At 32.0% G+C, this 22,123-nt stretch overlaps 2 protein-coding genes across 2 annotated transcripts; one reads left to right on the top strand and one right to left on the bottom strand.

Moving 5' to 3' along the window:
- Nucleotides 1–32: 32 nt before the first annotated feature.
- Nucleotides 33–1,414, top strand: LOC133317241 (allene oxide cyclase, chloroplastic-like). The gene is made up of 2 exons (XM_061519083.1): nt 33–499; nt 690–1,414. The coding sequence occupies exons 1-2, from the start codon at nt 151–153 to the stop codon at nt 1,211–1,213; spliced, it is 873 nt and encodes a 290-aa protein (XP_061375067.1). The 5' UTR covers nt 33–150; the 3' UTR covers nt 1,214–1,414.
- Nucleotides 1,415–16,392: 14,978 nt separating this feature from the next.
- LOC133317288 (zinc finger protein WIP6) lies at nt 16,393–17,634 on the bottom strand. The gene is made up of 3 exons (XM_061519151.1): nt 17,203–17,634; nt 16,452–16,833; nt 16,393–16,394 (listed from the first exon to the last, which is right to left on the bottom strand). Coding segments are annotated over exons 1-3 (816 nt in total).
- Nucleotides 17,635–22,123: the final 4,489 nt, after the last annotated feature.

Raw genomic sequence — 22,123 nt, 5'->3', positions numbered from 1 at the left:
ACTAGACAAGGGAGCATGAAAAAAAAAAAATCATTAAAGATGGGGTAAAAAATAAAAATAAAGAAACAGAAGTTTCGATGTGGAAAAACTGAAAAAGAGAGCACTAGCAGTCCTCATTTGCTAACCTTACCGTCAACTTTCGTTTATAAAATGCATCCACGTGTTATAATACAAATATTCTACAATTTTTCCATTTATAAAGCTCCCTTAACAAACCATCCTTCTGCCAGTTTCTCAATTCACCATCCATCCATGGCCTCCATAAGTTCTCTGAAAATGACTTCTTCCCTCAGAATTTCCCACCCAAGATCTATCCCTATTAATCCTCAAACCCAAAACCATGTAGGTTCTAGTTTCTTTCAGTCCTTCCCAACCAAAAGTTTAAATTTCTCAACTACCCAGCATGTATCAACAACCAGAAGAAGTTCTTCCAAGAACATCACAACCACTGCATTCTTCTTCAATAACCCAAAGCAGCATCAAGATTCTTCAAAGCCAGGTAAGTGCTTCTCAGATCCCTTTGCTAGATAATTTAAACAAAACCCACTTTTCAATAAGCTTTCCTTCATGTCAAAAATTACAACTTTCCTCATAATATAGTAATTTAACCTCTTGAGTATAGCATTTTTTTAACCATATAGTTTGTAGAGCTAGCTTTCCTCATTCATTTATCTGTTTCATTTGTCTAGCCAAAGTTCAAGAACTCTCTGTCTATGAGATCAATGAAGGTGACAGAGGCAGTCCTGCATACCTTAGGCTAAGTCAAAAATCTGTCAACTCTCTTGGAGATTTAGTGCCATTCAGCAACAAGCTCTACTCTGGAAACTTAGAAAAGAGGTTAGGGATAACTTCAGGCTTATGTGTTCTCATACAGCATGTACCTGAGAAAAAGGGTGACAGATATGAGGCCATTTACAGCTTCTACTTTGGAGACTATGGTCACATATCAGTTCAAGGACCTTATCTGACATACCAAGACACATATCTGGCTGTAACTGGAGGCTCTGGGATCTTTGAAGGTGTGTATGGACAAGTGAAACTTCAGCAACTTGTATTCCCAGTCAAGTTGTTCTACACTTTCTACTTGAAGGGTATTCCTGATTTGCCACCTGAGCTACTAGGGAAGCCTGTTGAACCATCACCTAAAGTTGAGCCTTCTCCAGCTGCTAAGGCTACTGAGCCTAATGCCTCTTTACCAAACTTCACAAACTGATGCTGCAACTTTGCTTCCTTTCTGAAAGTTTTTTAGTTTTTGAACTCAAAATAAACAAACTCTGGTTGTTTGCCTATTTGCTATATTATTCAATCTTCTTTTGCTTGTGCTGGACTAGAAGTGAATTGGAATTACATTTTGTGCTTCTGGAGAATCAATTTCACACCACTTTTTCTTTAGCTGATTCTAGATCTAATATGGGGAACACATCTGAGCAGATCATTGATTTTTCAAACCTGAATATGATTAAATTAATCAAATGCTTCATTTGTCTTCATATGGCCCTCGTGGGATGAACTTATTTATGCATATTATTGGAATAAAAAAACATTTCACTCTTTAGTTGATAGCTACTGTAAATGCTAGAAAAAAAATATATATATATCTCATTCAAGTGTGTAGGTCATATTGACAGATTTAAAAACCATTTTATAGTTTGATTAAGAGTAACTTGATCTTACAAGAAGTTGAGCCGCCACCTATTTTATATGGACATTCATGCTGTTACAAATTGTATATTATTTAAAGCATATCCAATAGATCTATAAATGATCAATAGAAGCTTAAACTCGGCACCGATTTTTTATGTTTCTTTTTTACCGGTGGTGATTGTCATTACTAGGAGTTAGTCTAAGTGGTTTTTATTATACGGAGCATTTTTTTTTCCCACTGAATTTTAAGTTATGCATGATAACTATGTTGTTCTCTGATTTTAGAAAACAAAATATTTTTTTATTTATGTGCTTAGAAAGAACTTTTGGATGAAAATAACCGTGTTTGATAACACAATTTATTTCTATTCCCACAAAGAGAGAACATATATTTAATAAATAGTATATATTTTATCCTAATAACACGTTATTTCTATTCATTTGTATTCCTAGTTAACTGGTTGATTCTTTGAAATAGAAAAATAAATTAATTTTATCAATTTTTTCCCTTGATTAAAAATAAAAAAAAATTGAGAACAATGACATGCATATCCTAACTAAATTGATAAGAGCTTGTTCGGATGTATTTTTGAAAAACAAAATTATTTATTAATTTTTAATTATCCTTTATAAAAATTTCGAGCTATTTTAAGTTTGGATTAATATTTAAAAAATATTTTTATGTAAAAAAATATTTATTTTAACTTTTTCTGGCTTTTTTTTATTAAAAAAAATTTGGTATACGCATGTAAAGCTGAGAGGCAATTTTTTTAGAAAAGAAAAAAGAAAACTTTTTTAAAAATAGTCCGTTCAAACGGGCCTAAGAAGTCTAGGGCCAAGTCTTATATTTGTCCTCTAGGCCCAGATGTTGAGCCAGTCTCACGACCAAGTCACCAATAACCCTATTGCAGCAATACAATACTTAAATGTCCACTCTTGTCCAATGATAAGCATCAGCTCCACCATCGTTGTTCCAATGTATCATGTATGCCTTAACTCTTTGTGATTATTACAGCGCAATAATTTTTTATTCTAACTATTGAAAACTATAATTAATTCAAGGGGAAAGTATTTTTCATATTGTATGAGATAATTTAACTTATGTAATACACAAAAAAGTGAATGGAACTCACTTTTTTACTTTTTCTCTTTTCTTTTTAACGGGTCTCATGTATTTTTTTTTTCATGAAAAACATGTTTTCCTTAATTCAATTAGTTTGGTTAAAAAATAAAAAAAACCTATATTCCTTTTGCACTAAGACAAAGCCTATATTATATTTTGTTGGCATGCAAATTCGAAATTAAAACTTCTTAGCATTCACCATTAATGATGTGAATGGGTCAAACCGAATCGAATTTTTTGAAAAATCGAACCGAATTAGTTTAAATGGTTCGGTTCGGTTCAAAACTGGTTCGATTCAGAAGTGGTTCAGTTCGGTTGGAATCGGTTCGGGTCGACCCTATTTTGAAAGACAAAAAAATTAAAATAATTAAAAAATAAAGTTAATAAAAATCAATTTGGTTCGATTCGGTTTGAAAACGGTTCGGTTCTTAAACCGGTTCGAGTCATGAACTGGTTTTTAAAAACCAATTATTTTAAGTGCAGTTCAGTTTGATTTATGATTCGGTTTAATTTTTTGGTTATTTTGCACATCCTTAATCACCATTAACTCACTTTTAATGACATTATTGTCTAATCGAGGAGCTCATTTTTTGCAGTCCCGACCCTTGTGGGACTTGTCCAAAAATAAAAAACAAAAAAGACTGAGAAAGAATTTTAAAGAAAGATAAGGGTATAAGTAGAAGAGAATTTTTCTTTTTTGAAAAAAAGACCATCCAATAAATGATGGACTGGGTCCATTTTAAAAAAATCCCTAATCGAGATCGACATTAATATAGGTTTTCATAGAAATTGTCACATCAGAAAATTGACTATCACATCAATATATGCACTAACATCCTAACAAATTGTGGTCTTTTTTGCCATAGGTTTTAAAGCTTCCAAAAATAATTTTACCAGCAAATCAATTGTTATATTAATTAACTAATTAAAATTGTTTAATAAGAGTTTCAGAAATTTTTTTATTTTGGTATATCCAACGGCTCATTGGTTATCTGATTATTATTATTTTTAATCGCGATTCCCAATTTCTCTATTTCTTCACAAATATCCTTTTTATTTAATTTTTAATTTTTTTCCTTTTCCCTCCTGAAAATGCATACAATAAGTCTTTAAATTCCAATCCTTTAAATAGATGCTTTAGCTTTCGTAGCATGCCCCATCTATCATAGGCATATATACACCCAAACCAGCATTGTAGTCGTAGGTCCATACATAGAGACCATGTTCACAATTATGGTTCTCCCAATCTTTTAAGTCATAAATGCTTCTTTAAAAGTAAGATTATTGTTAGAATATTAGGATTATTCATGTTTTAAAAATCTATTTATGTTAGTGATTTTATTGGGTTGGACTTGTATTATTTATATACATTGCATCATTACTTCATCGTTGATCCTTGACCATTTTAAGGGCCAACTTGTTTTATTTTCTAGGTACTTGTCATGCTAAGCCTCTCCCAAAATTATTAAAATCGGCATGTTCCTTAATTCGGTCCAGGACTGAATTATTAAATCAAATCATATAATTCGGTGATTATATATAAATTTATAAATTATATTAAAAAAATTATAAATATATTCAAATAACAAAAAAAATAATATAAATTCTAAATATTTTAATATAGAAAAAAATTAATTACACATTATTATTCAATAAAGGATCAAACAAATATATAATGCTTGTGATACTGGTATTTCAAGTTTAGTAAATGATATCTCTAATTATAAATCAAATTAAAATTCTCAACATAGTGCATAACTATGACAATATTAATATTGTAAATATATAATATATATAATTCAATAAGCAATGAATCACTTAAATATATACATTATAATTTATTTATCTTTTGAAAAAAAAATTAAATAAACCGATCCGAGTCATCTATTAACCGATTGGGTCGATAATTTCTATCAAAATCGACTGGGTCATACTAGATTCAATGCACGACTGATCCACTAATCCATCCAAATCAATTATATAACTATTTCGCTATCGACCTGGCCGCGCTGGTAACAATGAGGGAACAGTGACCATTTTGTCACGTCTGACAAAAAAATTTATCAGACTGCCAAGCTAACAGTAAATTTTGCCAAAATGCCACGCGGCATACTTCGCTACACTGTGTAGCGAAATATGCCATGTCAGACTGTACAGTCAGCAAAAATGACACGTGTCAAGCAAGCAGAATTCAAGCATAATTCGCTATACAGTGTAGCGAATTTCTACCTGCTTGACACGTGTCATTTTTGCTGACTATGCAGCCTGACATGGCATATTTCGCTACACAGTGTAGCGAATTATATGCAAACATATTTCGCTATATAGTGTAGCGAAATATGCCGCGTGACATTTTGATAAAATTTACTATTAACGTGACAATCTGGTAATTTTTTTTTGCCAAATATGTCAAAATATGATTTTTAGGTTTCTTTTTTGGCACAAGAACCTAGGGTTTCAAACTAAAGGACCGTATTTTTCTACCTCATGGGTCAGCACAAAATTGCGAATTGGGTCTTTGTAGATGGATAGATTCCTGTGACATTCAAGTGGGCCCACCTCTTAGAAGTGTAGCTCTGCTATTGGTTAACCGATCATTTAAAATAGAGTTTGGCGTTTATCATTTTGAATAAGATTAATTATGTCATTTTAGAAAAAAGATAAATACAAAAAATAAAAAATTATGGATAAAAGAAAATGAATGGTTTTTTTAATTTAAATTTTAAATAAAAAAAATTATTTTATGTCTATCTCTATCTTAAAATGACATAATTTTATATCATTTAAAATAACAAACATTTTTTTTCTTCAAAATAATATCAAATTGTTACCTTGATTTTTTATTATTATTATTATTTTTGCTGTTAATATTGTCTATACGATGGAATTATTCAAGCAGCACCACCAATTAATGGAAGAAACTACGAAATTAAAGAGCAAGGAAAAACAATGTGTCTGTAGATGAACAAGAATTTGGGTTTGAGTTTGCCCGCTAAGTTTTAAAGTGAAATGGGTCATTTTAATATAAAATTTTAATTATTGCAATTCAATTAATTTATTTAAAAAAATATTATTTCTCATGTTGTATGAAATAATTTATCTCATGCAACATATAAAGAAATGATGTGATCTGCTTTTTTTTTTCCCTCTTTTTCTTAATAAGTTTCCTCCATATTTTTATATAGGGAAATAGAAGTATAATGTTGTAGGAAAATGTTTAGGTAATGTTATAGAGATAGAGATGGTGGGACCCACACTTGTTTATTTTTTTGGTTTTTGAAAACAAGCGTGGGTCCCACCATCTCTATCTCTATAACATTACCTAAACATTTTCCTACAACATTATACTTCTTTTTTCCTTTTATATATTGCATAAGATAAATTATTTATGTATTATGGTAAATAAAATTCCCTTTATTTAATATGCTGAATGAATTGCTTTGATTTAAATCTTCAAAGTGATCATTATTACTGCGAAGTACCAATGCTGAATGAATTGGTTTGATTTGTAGGGCTTTTCGGCGCCTAATGTGTATATGTTCTTCTTCTTTTTCTTTCCGTAAATAATGGGGCAATGTTCGTTTATCACCAAAAAATTTTTTATCACTTTTACAACTAATTTAATCATTGTTGATTTTAATCAATCTAACGGTTATAATTTATTGGAAATTAATAATTAATTAATAAGTGTGATACAATAAATATTATTAATTTCTAATAAATTATAACCGTTAGATTAACGGAAATCAAGGGTGATTAAATTGGTTGTAAAAGTGATAAACTTTTTTTTGATAATAAGTGGATCCGTTCCCGTAAATAATATGTACATATTTCAGTCAAGGGGTATCCTTGAACAAGAAAACGACCGCGGAGATATACATCTCAATATGATTATATTCAAAAATATATTTTCGTATAAATAAATTCAAGACATTCATCTGGGGAGGGCATAAGTACCGTAATCTTTGGACTCGCACCCGAACTCTGGATTAGTCACATAGGCGGCTCAAAGAGTCAAACCTGTGGAGATACCGGGGGTTCTGATTCGCCTCAAAGAGATAATTAGAATCAGTTTCAAAAAAAAAAAAATCAAGACATATACGAAAATGATGAATACTTATACAACCTACTATCATTAGGAATCCCATTCTTCGGACCAAAAATTGGTAAAATATAAGTTAAATTACTTCGTAAGTCCCTGTAATTTTATTAAAATTTTAAATAGGTTTTAATAATTTAAAAGTATTTAAAAAGATTCTCATATTTTTTGACTTTTTTTTCAAAATCTTTAAATAAGTCTTTCACCTCTAATGTAACATCCCGTGTGTATCCGGTGTATTAACATACAAATGGTAATAGCGCAACTAATTAAATGCGGAAGCTAACTTTTTCTTTCTAATTATGATCATATTATATTAACCAAGTTGACTTACTTATTCTTTTCAAAATAACTCCTGTATGTAAATTACAATGAATAACTAACTAAATAACCTCATTCAATATATGTGTATCTAGTCACGAAGCTACAACACGTAAATCAGATAATATCCTGATACATTATACAACTTAAGACTAAATAAATGTAACAGATATCAGTGTGGTATGGACAACCCTCATGCTCACCAAATAAGGCAACAAAGTCTCAAATCAAATAACAAGATACTGAAAGTAAAACATGATCAACATCTAGGCATATCAGCAATAAGCATGCATAATCAACTCAACTCTAGCCTCCTGCCACTAGAGGTATCAACCCTCGAGGTACCTGTACATGAAAATGTGCCGCAACACGGGGTGAGATCTCTAAAAAGAAATCTCAGTAAGACAAGGGGTCCTCAAGTATCTCTCGACCCCAAACTCACTTACATGTGCAATATAAGTTCCAAAACAGTAACAACTGTATAATTTCTAAAATCTGTGCAATGCAGCATATATCCATGTCATGTGTGTAAGCATCCTACTGGCCAGAGAATTAAAAGGTAGAGATTACATATGTCTACAACCTACAGTACAAGGAACACCGCTTGCACCTCACCCACGGAGTTACCATCTTGAATGTCTCCACATACTCAGGGATTACCGTCTAAGTGGTGCACCACATACATATCATATGACACTTGCACTCAATACAACAACTCAATAGCATATCACGAATCATCATTTATTTTCATAAAAACACATCATGCATATCACCATCCCTCCATGAGATATGGTGGAACCAACAATGGGCAAAACCGAGGACATGAAAGCTTACCTCTCAAGCTACAATCCAATCAAGAGTCCACACCAGCCCACAGTCACAAAACAGCACAATCACCGTCTGTTTATACCAGGAATATTATCAGTATACGTTATCTAGAAGTTCATTACATTACGACAACGTTTCCTTTTTCATTCAATGACCTTAGGCTTCTCCAAAATCCATAAGTCTTCAATACTTTAGGTTCTGACTTACTTACATCATGACAGAGGTTCATTCTATCCAATATAGGGTCCATAAACCAAACCCACGTTTCTGTTTGGACAGAACAGCCCACACTATGAATTTTCCCAGAATATACAAATATTTCACGAGGGCATATCCGGATATCCATATTCGGATATCAAAACCCCATATCCGTATATCAATATCCGGATATCATATCCGGATATTTCGCGACAGAATGCAGTTTGCATTTCGCGAAGATATCCTTCCAAGACATCATTTTTCAAGTTTCCAGACGTTCAATCATGCATATTTAGGTGTGTTATGCCTTACCAACCCTTAAGTTATCAACTTTCACTTATTATATGCATCAAGGTTCATCCTTTCTATAGAAAATCAAGAGCAAAGGTGGTGATGCTTACCCAGAGGCTCAAAACAAAAAAAAAAGGTAGTGGCTTGAAGCTTCTTATGCACTCTACAATACTGCTACCAAGAGACCACTAAAATGGTTCACAAGATTGGTTCCTTACTACACAAAATGGCTTCTTGTACCATCACACATCAAGGAAATGGCTCACACCTCAACACTCAAGAAGTCAGCCCTCACACACTCAAAACAGAGGCTACACACAACTCAGAATGTGGTGCTCTACCACCTTCCAAGGCTTACTCACACCTAGCTATGGTGTTTTGATGAAGAAAATATAAAGAAAGGTGATCACTTGGGCTCCTTCTTGAAGAAGAATGAGGGTGACAAGGTGGCTGCACAAAGCTTCAGAAATGGAGGCACGTAGAAGGGTAGAATCTAACCTAGAAACTTGTGCCCTCATATATATATATATATATATATATATATATATATATATATATATATACATATAGTCTCATTAAGTTTAATCCCACTATATTAGCATTAATAGCTCCGCTAATCATTTTACTCTTAAACTTCATATTCTAAACCTAGCCATTTTTCTAGGATTTGTCATATTTTTATTATAATTTTCGCAACACTTTACCGAGACTCATTTTTACGTAGTCGGTATACGTTCTGATATCAGTTCTCATTATTTTGACTCCAAATTTGATATACCAGTCCTAGATATTATTCTAGGAATATTCATACACTTATTATAATTTTTCGGGATACTTCATCAGTACGCACTTATACCGTGAAGTAGAATCGGTATCCGCACTTTTCGTGACTTTAAGTGTTATTAAACCCTCGTGATAATTATTCTAACCTTACCATATTTATTCAAGGTTAATTATGGAATTATTTCTTAAACTCATATTTAAATTATTAAAAATTCCTAATTTAACGATGCAGGTTCTTACATCTAACATGAATTCAGATTCTATTTTTTAAACGGGACAATTATACTTATTATCATTCTATACTTATTTTCTTACTACCTAATTGGTTATTATTGGATTAATTTGAAATCAACAATAATTAATTTTTCTTATTTTTTAACCATTGATTTTAAAATGATCTAACGATAACCAATTAGATAATAAAAATAATAAGTCCAAAATAAAAAAAGTATAGCATTCCTCTTTTTAAACTATAAGCACATATTTCAAAACAAAAGCAAATCACCTATTAGAAAACAAAAGCAAATTATAGGGACCCACTGGACAAATAGATCAATTAAATATGTTATTATACTTTATCTGTGTTTCTAAATAAATCCCTATAATTTAATAAAAGTTGACAGTACTTAGCGAGTTAATTAAAACCCATTTAAAATATTTTACAAGGATGATTACTTTGTTAAAAACTTTTAAATTATAGGAACTTATTTTAAAATCCATGAAACTATAACGTTCATTTTTGTTTAACTATAATGACTTACACATTACTAAACTAAAACAAAGAATATTAGTTTAATTAATTTTTGTTTCATATAAGTATTTCTTGAAACTTGAAAGTTGAAACATAATTGAGTTGAATATTAAAAACTCAAGAAATAGCTACAAATTTATAAGAAAAGGAAAAATGTGTATTTTTTAATATTAAAATAGAATTTTAAATTGTTCCGTATGCGTACACTAGGCCGAACTTTGTTCAAATTTTCTTGGTACTTCGTATGAATGATCACTTCCCCAATGAAAGCAAATAAATTGATATTTGAACAATGAAAAGATTTTCTGGCGGCCTTTGCCAATTGCATATCTTTACATAACTTATACAATCACATAATATATGGGAAAATATTTTCTCTTTTTAAAGTAGAAAAATTTTCTCCTACTAATGACACATAGTATAACACTACTAGAAAAAGTTCTATTATCGACGGAATTTATCAACGGAATTTATTCCGTCACAAAAAGTAACGGAATTTTTTATGGAAATTAAATTCCGTTAGAAATAGAGACGGCAAAAATTTCCGTTGAAGTTAGAGACAAAAATTTTTGATGGAAAAAAAATTCCGTCAAAACTTTTGACGAAAATTAAATTCTGTTGAAAGTTTTTGATATAATTTGTTTGGGAAGAGTGTGTATCCTTTTAGGAGAGATAAATAAACAATTTTGGAGAAGAGAGAGTGGAGGGAAAAATTTATAATTTGAAATTTGAAAAAACACACTTCATTTATCTAAAAAGACCATCCTTTTGAAGGACAAACAATAAACCCAATTTGTTTTAATCAAAAATTATCGACGGACAACAAATTCCGTTGAAAATTGCAACGGAAATGATTCCGTTGAAAATTCAAATAGAATTTTTTCCGTCAAAATATGAAACAGATTTTTTTCGTTGAAAGTTTCAACGGAATATTTTCCGTCAAAAATTGCAACGGAATTTTGGTCTTTTTTCGGTCAAAAATTGCAACGGAGTTTTTTTCCGTTGAAGATTTCAACAGAAATTTTTTTCCTTTGAAAATTTCAACAACAATTTTTTTCCATTGATAATTTTGACTGAATTTTTCACCTAAGTCTTACTACTTAAGTATTCCCAAGCATTATAAAAAATCGTAAATGTCTGTTATGCAAGATTTCTGTTATTTATAATTGTTTATGGTGTTATACATACATTGAAACATTCACATGAGAATGCATGTAGTGACTATCCACAACAAGAAGTGTTGAAGAAGCAGGTGAAGTTATGAGTAAATATGTTGCTAACAAATCTTTATAATCTTGATTGGAATAAGCTTCAAACAAAAGAAAAGTACTCAGGCCTTGACATACTTGATCGCGTAAATGGCACACACGCCAAAGCCCGATGAGGGACAAGACCTCCTAAGCGCAGACTTGCTGGAAAGCTCTCAATAGTAAACTTAAACGATACAAAAAATGCAATCAACAAAAATAAAGGCAACATGAGTGATATGCAATTATCAGCATATATAATCGTGATCTGAGTAGAATGAAGCAGCAACAGCATATATAATCGTGATCTGTTATCAACAAAGAGAAATTCAACGACTTCATTTCCGTTGATAATTCCGTTGAAAAGTTTATTTTCGATGGAATTTTCATCATTTTCGACAGAATTTTTTCGTCGAAAAAAAAGACTTTTTTAGTAGTGTAAGTGGGTCTCACCTTGAATTTTTTTCTCTCCACTATTTTGTAGACCCCACTTATACTATGAGTCACTCTAGTAGGAGAAATATTTTCTCCTTTAAATGAAAAAAATGATTTCCATATTATATATGACAGTTTCAGCTAGTTCAGACTAGCATGTGCCATTACACATATATAATACAAAATTAAAGTTGAGAGAGAGAGATGCAGCTATGATATTAGAAAATAATAATAGAAAAATCAATATAATTAATGTATTTCATTACATTCATCTCGCATCTGTTTTCTTTTAGTTAATATATAGCTGGGTCCAAAATAAATAAAATAAGGAAAGGGTAATGTTTCTTCACAAAATTGGTGGCAAAACAAGGCCGACCTGCCCCGTCATATATTTCAACCCGCCTAACTTTTTTTTTTTTTTTAACTTTTATTTTTAAAACGGGTTTGGTCTAATGAGTCGAATTTTCCAACCCATCTTCAAAAGTGGGGTGAGTTATCCGTTTTGTCACCACGATGGTTGTTAAGATTAGGGATAGGGAAGGTAAAGGAGATCATTATCAATGGATTAACTAAAAATTCACTACAATAAATAAGTTCGACACCCTAATTTAACTTAAAATCTTAAGACAATAAATACAAGGGTCCTTTCTTACTTATTATATTCTTAACCAATTAGACTTCACACACATTTAATTCTTAACATTAACTCCCCCTCTGAGACCAAACATTAATATGCTCTCCTCAAGCTGAAGTTTTTTCTGGAATATTAATAGTTACTAACCAAGAGTCACACTTTGTCTCCACACCATGGGTTTGGGAGGAATAACAAACCCAAACACCAATATAATCATTATCTCCTATACTCGAACCAATCAAACTATTAGCTCTTCTACACCGGTAGGTGGTTAGCAAGAGCCTTAATGTAGGTAGCTAGGCCACCATTAATGAGCTATGCCACAAATTAAAATAAATGAATTTGACACTATATCTTAACTTAAAACTTTAATGGGTTATGTTTATCTCATTTTACATGAGATAAACATCTCTCCTACACACACAAAAAGGAGTTGGGTCCCACCACTTTTTTTTTCTCTCTCCTCTTACATGTGGGTCCCACTTATAGCTTTATTTCTACAACATGAGGTAATTCTTTTCCTACAACATAAGAAAAATATATCCCAACTTTAATATATGAATGAAAGGGATGCATGAACTCGTTACTTAAAGTCTAAGGTTAAAATGTGGTATCAAACTCATTTATTATGATAGATTACGACTTAGCTATCCATAATGATCTCTTGTGACTTCCTAATAACACTTGAATTTCCAATGGATACAACATGTTAGCACTCACTGACTACTATATATTTACATTCATAAATGCCAAAAATGATTAAACGAAAGGTATAAATGACTTCTTTACATGAATTGCATAAGAGAGATAAATTTTTAGATGTTGTCTTGTTTGTGGAAGTTTTTATATTGCTGACGATGCTTGGTAAGGTCCGTGTTTGAGGTTGACAATAAAAAAACAAAAGATTGGTTGAAAAATAAGAATTGGTAAGGCACAGTTGCATTTTCGTTGTATGTGTACTCATGTGTGGCTATTGGTTAAGAAGAATTGTTAGCCGCATCGATTATTCGTGAAGGTTCTTTAAACCAAGAGAAAAGGAAAATAAGATGCAGGCATCGATGTGACGTGATATTTTTGCGGCTAATTGCAGTGTGTTGTTTTACATCACATATATTATTCTTTAATATGAAATTCAGATAATTAGATGTTATATTATTGTTTGTCTTAAATATTGATTTTTTGTGTTTTGGACTTCATAACTACCTTTATTATTAGTTATATATTATGGTGAGTCTCTGGGCTTTTATACATGAGTAAGTCAATCCATATTTTTAGATACGAGAAGAGGTCAACACCTATGTCCATACATTTATAAGATTGTACTATATATGATTCCCGCATTTGGACACATAAAATATTTTACCTATTCAAACGTGGATTCATCATGCATCATCAGTATTCCTACAATTCAGCTCTTGACTTAATATATAGTATAGATACCAAAAATTTAGAGTTGACGAAATAAAAGATTAATCCCTAAAATTGTGTGTAACAGTTGAAGTAAAACATTAAAAATTTTAGAAATATTCCAATCGGTTCATTGCTTTGCAACTAATTCGATTCGGGATGAGTTCAGAATTACGGCTTTAAATTTCTCCCAAAGATGGTACTGGAGAGATTTAAACACATGCTCTCACCTAGGGATGTAAATGGGCTGGGCCGGGCTGGGCTTTGGCTTTGGCGACCCAAGCCTACGTAAAAACATATTGAGCCTATCTGGCCTATCAGCCTATCAAAAGCTTAGTTTGTAGGCTAAGTCCGGCCTATTGTTAAAAAATTAAAAGCCTACCATGGCCCATGAGGCCTTTTAGGCCTACGAAGTTGTAAATTAAACTAAAATAAAAAAAAAAATCTCATTCATTATAAAATAATGTTCAACCAAGATCCAAATTATAAAATTCTCAAATATTTTTTAACAAGAACACACAAATTTTTAAATAATATTCATGACAACAATCAACAAAGATCCAAATTATAAAAATTCTCAAATGTTTTTTAACAAGAACACACAAATTTTTAAATAATATTCATGACAACAAAGATTGTTTTTTTTTTTCAGCTTTGACAATCTTCTAATGTGTCTTCTTCTCTTTCTCCTACTTTGATACACTTCCACTTTTTGAATATATATTAAGTATAATAAAAAAAATTTAAATAAACAGGCCGGCCTATAGGCTTTGTAGGCTGGGCTTTGTGTTGGAGGCCTACGACCTATTTATTTAAAAGGCTTTTCCATAAGCCTAGGCCCGCTCTAATTATTAAATAGGCTGGGCCAGGCCGGGCCTAACATAGGTCAGGCTGTAGGCCCCTGTAGGCCGGCCTAGCCTATTTACATCCCTACTCTCACCCCCACCTACTTAGCTCCCATGTGCCAACTGAGCTACCATCATTTGGTATACATTAATAATTTTGCATTAGTTGTATGTGGTGAGAGCTTTATTTGAGAGATATAAGTGTAACTAGAATTAGGGTTTATGATAAATAATTGTTATGAGGTTATCTTGAGGTGTTGTTCGACTAATGTATTATACAAATTTGGTAGCGAAATGATTTTAATATATATATATATATATATATATATATATATTAAAAATTGTGCTATTTGTTACACCAAGGATGCTTGATGTTTAGTTTATGTGCCATGCAAGAAGTAAATAAATGAAGGTAACAGTAAAATTGCCTACTTAACGGGGAACTAAGGAATTCAAAGGCTAAAGTAGCTGTTAGTCTGAATTGAGTCTTTTGCCTCGGATCTTAAACTTATGTCCCTAATACTACTTCACTGTCATCCTAGGCTCCCTATCCCTAGCTAGTGTTTTCTGTTGTTAATGCTTTTGAGAATTGTTTATCCCTATTAACCAGACAAACATCAATTAACGAAAGTTACTTAAACCAATGAAATAAAAACAATATAATTAAGAGTTTCAATTTGAAGGTCCAAGCATGCATGCACAGTATTAATTTATTCCTTCTTCTTTTTTATTTCCCAATCTTTCCATTTTGTTCTACCGGGTTTCATTTTTCAATCTGCTTTCCATTTAACAAAAGAAGAAAGCGGGAAGAAAAAGTGGGGGCAAGATTGAACGTACATGGCACAAAGAAAGCCTCGAGCAAAGAACAATGATCAGTATATAAGGGCCATGCACATGCATTAAATATAAGTGTTATTTATGAATGATTGCTTCTGATTATTATTATTATTACTATCATTTTTTTTATTATATATATTATGAACATGAATAATTGACATTGTTGCAGATTTATTAGTATATAGTTATATACTGATGAGGGGGTTAAAAATAGAGTGAGGAGGGTAAAAAATAATAAGACAACAAAGGTGCTGAAAATGGATGGGTATAGTATCAGTTTGTAGTTGTTCTGAAAAGGCAAAAGGCAACACTTTGGGTGAAACCCCAAAAACAGCTACACATAAGTGGTCCATTGTTACCCACACTGACAGTAGCAATCCATCAAAGTGTTAACAGTGCCACTCCAAGCTCAGTATCACTGAGCCTCAAACAAATTTAACTCTCTCTTTCTCTTTCTCTATTATATCTGTCTCTTTCTCTGCTCAATATCTATGGCAAGCAAATGCAAAGATGAACAGTAGAATCTGTGACTGCCCTTGTCTGCATGTCTGTCTCTCATCTGCAGTCACTGAATACTCTTGACTACCTTCCTAGCTAACTCTCTCTCTCTCTCTCTCTCTCTCTCATTATCACAGGAAAAAGCAGCATGAAAAAGAAAACGTCCTTTAATTAGATAAGACTGCCACTTCTGGCATTAAATGCAAGAACCTTAGCTTTCATTTCACTGTTTGTCTCCATCTTCTCGCACCCTCTCTCTCTCTGAGACATCAGACAAAGATACAGAACACTAATTGATTAATCCAAACCTTAATTTAGTTACAAGGAAAATCTTAACAAAGTTAACAAACACCTACTTAATTTGTATTAATTAATTAAAAGCAAAAACCACTTCATTGTTGTTGTTGTTGTTGTTATTATCATCATCATCATATTCTTCTTCTTCTTCGTCTTCTAATTCCTCATCATCTTGATCATCACCTAATAGTTCTTCTTCCCCCAACTGATCACAACTCTCCACAGTGTGTGGAGCGTGGCCATCACCAAAGGCACGAACATGGTCTTTAAGGGACCTCTTGTGCTTGAAATCAGAACCACAAATGCAGAACCAAAGCTTCCCACAATTTTTCTCGTGTGTCCTCCAATCACCTCTCACTGCAAATGGCTTCCCACACTTTCTGCACCCAAATGGCTTCGCTCCATGCTTCCTTTTGTAGTGTGTTTGAAGGGTCCTGAAATCCTTGAGTGGCCTTGACCTTGGATGATCTATGTTGTTCTTGCAACCCTCAGCACAACAATAACAGGGAAGCCTCAACATTGAAGAAGCTGGTTTTGCTCCTCTCAATGATTCAGGTCCTTTCCTATATTGTGACCCATGTCCCCACATATGCATCTGTCATGTAACATTGCATTAGTGAAATTCATGTATGAAAAAAATAAATAATAAAGTACAAAAAATTTACAAGATTTTTGTTCTCCATCACTCCCCCTTAAAACAACATTAAATGCAATCTCAAGCCTTAAAAAACACTGTTTTTGGATTTCGAACCCGTAATTTTTCAATCATACAAAAATAAAAGGCATTCGGAGATGGAGTTAATAAGTAGTGTCAAAGTAGACCTTTACTAGAGTGGGTAACTGTTACTTGTACTTGTATATTTAAATCTTGGATAGAAATTAAAGAAAGCAAGTGGTGTTTCTTTCGAATTGAAGTCTCTAATAAATGCTTATGAATAATCAGTTTCAGCTGTTGTTGACTAACCTGCATGTTGTTGAAACGATTGAACATTTTTTTGCAGACTGTGCAAGAGAACTGTGTTGGTCCAATGAGTATTTGAGCAGGAGAAGGGATCCAATATTGACCCTGAACCGGAGCAGAAGCCAAATGATCCGGTTTGCTAGTAGGGGTGGTGTTTGGTGATGAAGTTGTGGGAAGGCCAATGTGAAGTGCAACTGTTACACCACTCTGTTGTTCATCAGAGGTAGGGTTTTGTTGCTGTCTATGATGATGATGATGATGATGCAGAGTAGTAGCAGAGTGGTTATTTGAGGAAGGGACTTTGGGGTTGTTGTATTGGCCAGGAAGGCCAAGGGAGAGTGAAATGGAGGCTTCATCAACAACCTCGTCATCATGTTCTAAGAAGGCACTACTCTCACAAGAGGATATGTATGAGGAGAAAGAGTGAGTTTGCATGGTGAGAATGATGTGGGGTTAATAGAATATGGTGTAATATTATATGATGAGAAGGTAGTAGTAGTACTAGTAGTAGTAGTGTAGCAGCAGCAGCTAGGAGAGAGTGTAGAGTGAGGGAGTGAAAGAGAGTTTTTGAGGGGTGTGATAGTTTCTGAGATGGTAAGTGGGGACGAGAAAGCCAATATAAATAAACAAATCTTGTGGATGTTTTAATTGGCTTTTGGCTTTTGAGATTCAACATTTAAACCAACATTGATAATTAACATGTATAAAACTATTTTTTTTAAAAAAATATATATAAAAGTGTATTTTGAGCGTGACATTATGTTAAGGATTTATTTGAGTCCCTTAATGTTGTGTGCGTGCAGTATAGAGAGTGTTATGGAACAGAGAGAATGGGAGAAAGAGGGTGGTAGCATGGATAGGGAGGCATGTGTATATGTGTGTGTGCGCACGTGAAATGAAGGAAAATTGATGATGATATGGTTCGTCTTGGCGTGTTTGGAAATGGAGGAGACATAGCACCGGCAAAGGAGGGAAGGGTTAGAGAGGCAATGAGGGCAAGGAGAGGATGCAACGCATGGATTAGCGCACCAATACGACACTATAGCAGTACCAGTTGCACTCCCTCTTCACTTCTCTCTCTCTCTCTCATTCAACACACTCCATTTTTTTTATATTCCCTCAAGTGGTTCATCAAAATTTAATTAGTCCAATTCCAGCACTTTCAACTACTCATACAGAGAATTGATCCAATTTAAGCATTCTCCGATTCATATAGGGCACTTAGTCTTGTTGGAAATATTTAAGTACCAGTGGTGTAAAGTCCCACTTTAATTAGACATAACAAATGAGGATTATATAATTACCAAAAATTTAAAATATTAGGTTGAGATATGTTATCAACAAACTTGCCTCGTTGATAGATATACCATTGGCAAAGGGTTTTGAACATTTGGTAATATTTTATCAATTTCAATATCATTTGGGAATGAATCCTCTCATGTTAAAATTGCACATGATCAGTCAATAATTGAATCCCACCTATTTAATAATGCAGGTGAAGAAAGAGATAAAAAATTACACAGAACCAGTCATGACCAAATTGCACATAATAGTTGGGGTGATATCGGTCCGGACTAAATTTTAATAAATTGTACTTATTATATATAATTAATTATATATAATTTTATTCAGGTTAAAATTATAATTTTGCTGGGTTAAAATTTGTATTTGGCCCTATCTAAAAATTAAAATATATTTTGTAAGAGATTGGATAAGTTGTATTAGGTTATGTGTTCAATTCTTACTTGTATAAAAAAATTAAATAAAATTATAACTTTTCTTATGTTGTCTGCTCAGGTGCTTTGTGTTTAACATAATTTAAATACATTATAATATAAACAAATTAAAATTAAAAAAATGTCCAGACTCAAATTGAAACTATATTATAATGATGACTCTATATTCAAACTACATAGAGTACAGATATCTGACTAAAAAACTATTTTTTTACTATTTAATTTGAGCTCATAATTATTATATCACACAAACAACCAATTCAAGCTCTATGCACTAAACCATATGCTTGGCATTTGAGCTACTTAATCTTCATATTGGTTTTCTGATTTTTCTTCTGCCCGCATTTACTCTCTCTATCTCTCTATCTCTTATCTCTATCTAATACACACAGTCACAGATACATAGACACACTAAAAAGTGAGAGTGAGTGGGCGATGGCACAGTCCCTTTCAATTACAGAGAAATAAAAAGTGATAGTGAATGATAATATATGAACGCAGGAAGTAGACATGGAGAACTGTAGAGGGGGAGGCGTGTGTTTCTCTCTCCCCACTTTGTTATTACCAAAAGGGATAGTGATAGTGACGCTGTCGGTGATCGTGATGGTGATGCTAATGCAACTGAAGTGATAGTTGCACTGTGTAATTAACATGTAAACCAATCGCATTGTGTGTTTACGACTCTTATATATATATATATATATATATATATATATATATATATATAGGGTAGATTATATTTACAAATTTTTTTGTTTACAGACTCTTATAAACTACACTAAGTACGACCGGTCATACTTTGATCATGTAGTGTACGACCGGTTGTACTTAATATAATTTGCAAAAAAATATTGTAAACGGATACTATCCCTATATATATATATATATATATATATATATATATATATGGGATTTACATTTCTACAGCTACTATGTGTAGCAGTCAAATATTAGTCATATATATACTTGAAAACATTAAATGCGGGGAATCATAACCATATATATGTTGTTGTTGTGCGTAAAGCGGCGGTAGAAATGATTTTACTTATATATATAAAAAAAAATATTTCGACAGCAACTTTAGATAAGATTATCTACAGTTACTCCAAAAATTACGTCATTTTGATTGATGAAGGGTGTTTCTATAATTTTAGGTGAATTAATGAATGGTGTTTCAGTAAAACGTATATAATAAAAAATAAATAAAGTTAAGAAAACACTTTTTATTAATTCATTTAAAATTATAGAAACACCCTTCATCAATCAAAATGACATAATTTTTGTGGTAATTGTAGATAACCTTATCTAAAGTGACGATAGAAAAATTTATAACATGCATATGCAAAAAGAACAGTTGATATAATTTTAGGACAATGAGCTCGTTTGTATTGGCTTTTTAAGAAAGTTATTTTTTTTACTTTCTTATTTTAAAAGTACTTTCTATAAAAGTTTCAACTATTTAGATTTTAAAAAAAAAATATTTTATTTTTGAAAAAAAATAATTGGCTTTTGACTTCTGTTTTTTTAGAAGCTAAAATTTTTAACTTCTGAAAATGTAGATTTTTGACTTTTTTTATGATTTCTGCTTTTTTTAAAAGCAGGTATCCAAACAAACTTTTTTCTAGAAGTGCTTTTTTTTCTTAAAAAAAGCAACTTTTAAAGAAAAAAATCCAACTGGGCTCATTGTGTATGTCAAATTTCACTTTTTCAACTGACTCATCAATAACTATAATTTATTTTTAAAATGGTGGATCTTAAATTAATTATTTCTATAACATAACAATTTTTCTGCAATATTTGTTCTTCCAATAATTTTAAATACGTGAGTTTTACTTTAATTTTTCAAGTTATTTGAGTAATATACTCTTTTGATATTTTTCTTTTAAAAAAATAATAATAACCCTGCTGAATAGTTCACGTGTTTGCACTCCTACGTAATTAACTTTACTTTCATATTTTGCTAAGTCCACATACATGACATAACCCTACCTTGGATATTAGTTATTGTAATCTTTGAAACCACTGGGAATCTTTGGAAAAGTAGCATCACGGTATACAAATGGAGAAATTCTCAATGTTGGGCAAAAAGTCAGAGAAATATGGGATGATTCTTTGTCTTGCCTACTCAATTCATTAATTTCAAGCACACTACGTGAACAGTTTAGTACTTTTCACCTCGAACAACAGAGTAAAGGGAGACAACATTAATGGGCCGAAACAAAGGGCTAGTGTGGGCCATATCTTTGATTGGACATAGCCCAAAACTTGAAACTTTTGATTGACTGTCACACCCATCCCATCAATAAGCATCTTTCTTTAAGAGAGTCCACCAAAAGGGCTAGTAAAAGGTCAGGTAGAACTTCCACTTTGAGTAGTTCATGTTCATCTAGGTCACCTCCATTATGCCTAGTTTCTTTGTAGGGCTCTCTAGGCTATTTTATCAATGGCTTATATTCAGTTTCGACTTTCCTACACTTTCTTGTTGCTTAATAAGAATAAGAAACCACATTACATAATTTACTAATACAGGGTGTTAAACACATGACTATTGAAATATCCGCATCAATTGATAGCCGTGATTTTTGGATATATCACCTATCACTTTTAGGTTTCTATTTTTGCATGTAGCTGATTTGATGTTACACTGAAATTTCCACTCACAACTGTTCTAGTTGTTTAATGTCTATTAGAAATACCTATTCGATCGGTGAAACTTATACCTATGGAATTAACTAGAGGCTCGCCAAACTGTTAAAAGAAAGTAACGGTTCCTTAACCCAAAAGTACTTTATATTATCTACCCATTATTGCTGTAATTTAATTTGATGGAAAAAAAAATGACATTTTGCGCAATGAGAATTAGTTATGTATAATTTATAAAACAAATTAAAACGATTGTATAAATAACATTATTGAAATATTAAAATCCCTTTAGTTTAACTTTATAATATTGCATGTGAAATCAAGTTGTTTGACAAGTATATATTTTTAAAATATAATCAGAGTTGAAAATAATAATTAACAGAAACGAAGCTGTAAAATAAGATAATCAAGTTTACTAATCAATTAAATTACATATTACTAAGTCAAAAGTTATACATTGGAGTTTCTCATGGACATAGAATCGTGATCTGGGTGCCTGTTAATTGCTTTTATTACACCCCGAATTAATCCTGTGACTAAGCATT

Source organism: Gastrolobium bilobum, unplaced genomic scaffold (genome assembly GCF_033153095.1).
Source record: "Gastrolobium bilobum isolate Gb01-03AN ecotype WA unplaced genomic scaffold, APGP_CSIRO_Gbil_v1 utg1269, whole genome shotgun sequence".
In the NCBI taxonomy this organism is placed as follows: Eukaryota; Viridiplantae; Streptophyta; class Magnoliopsida; order Fabales; family Fabaceae; genus Gastrolobium; species Gastrolobium bilobum.
This window is presented reverse-complemented; position numbering and strand designations above follow the sequence as displayed.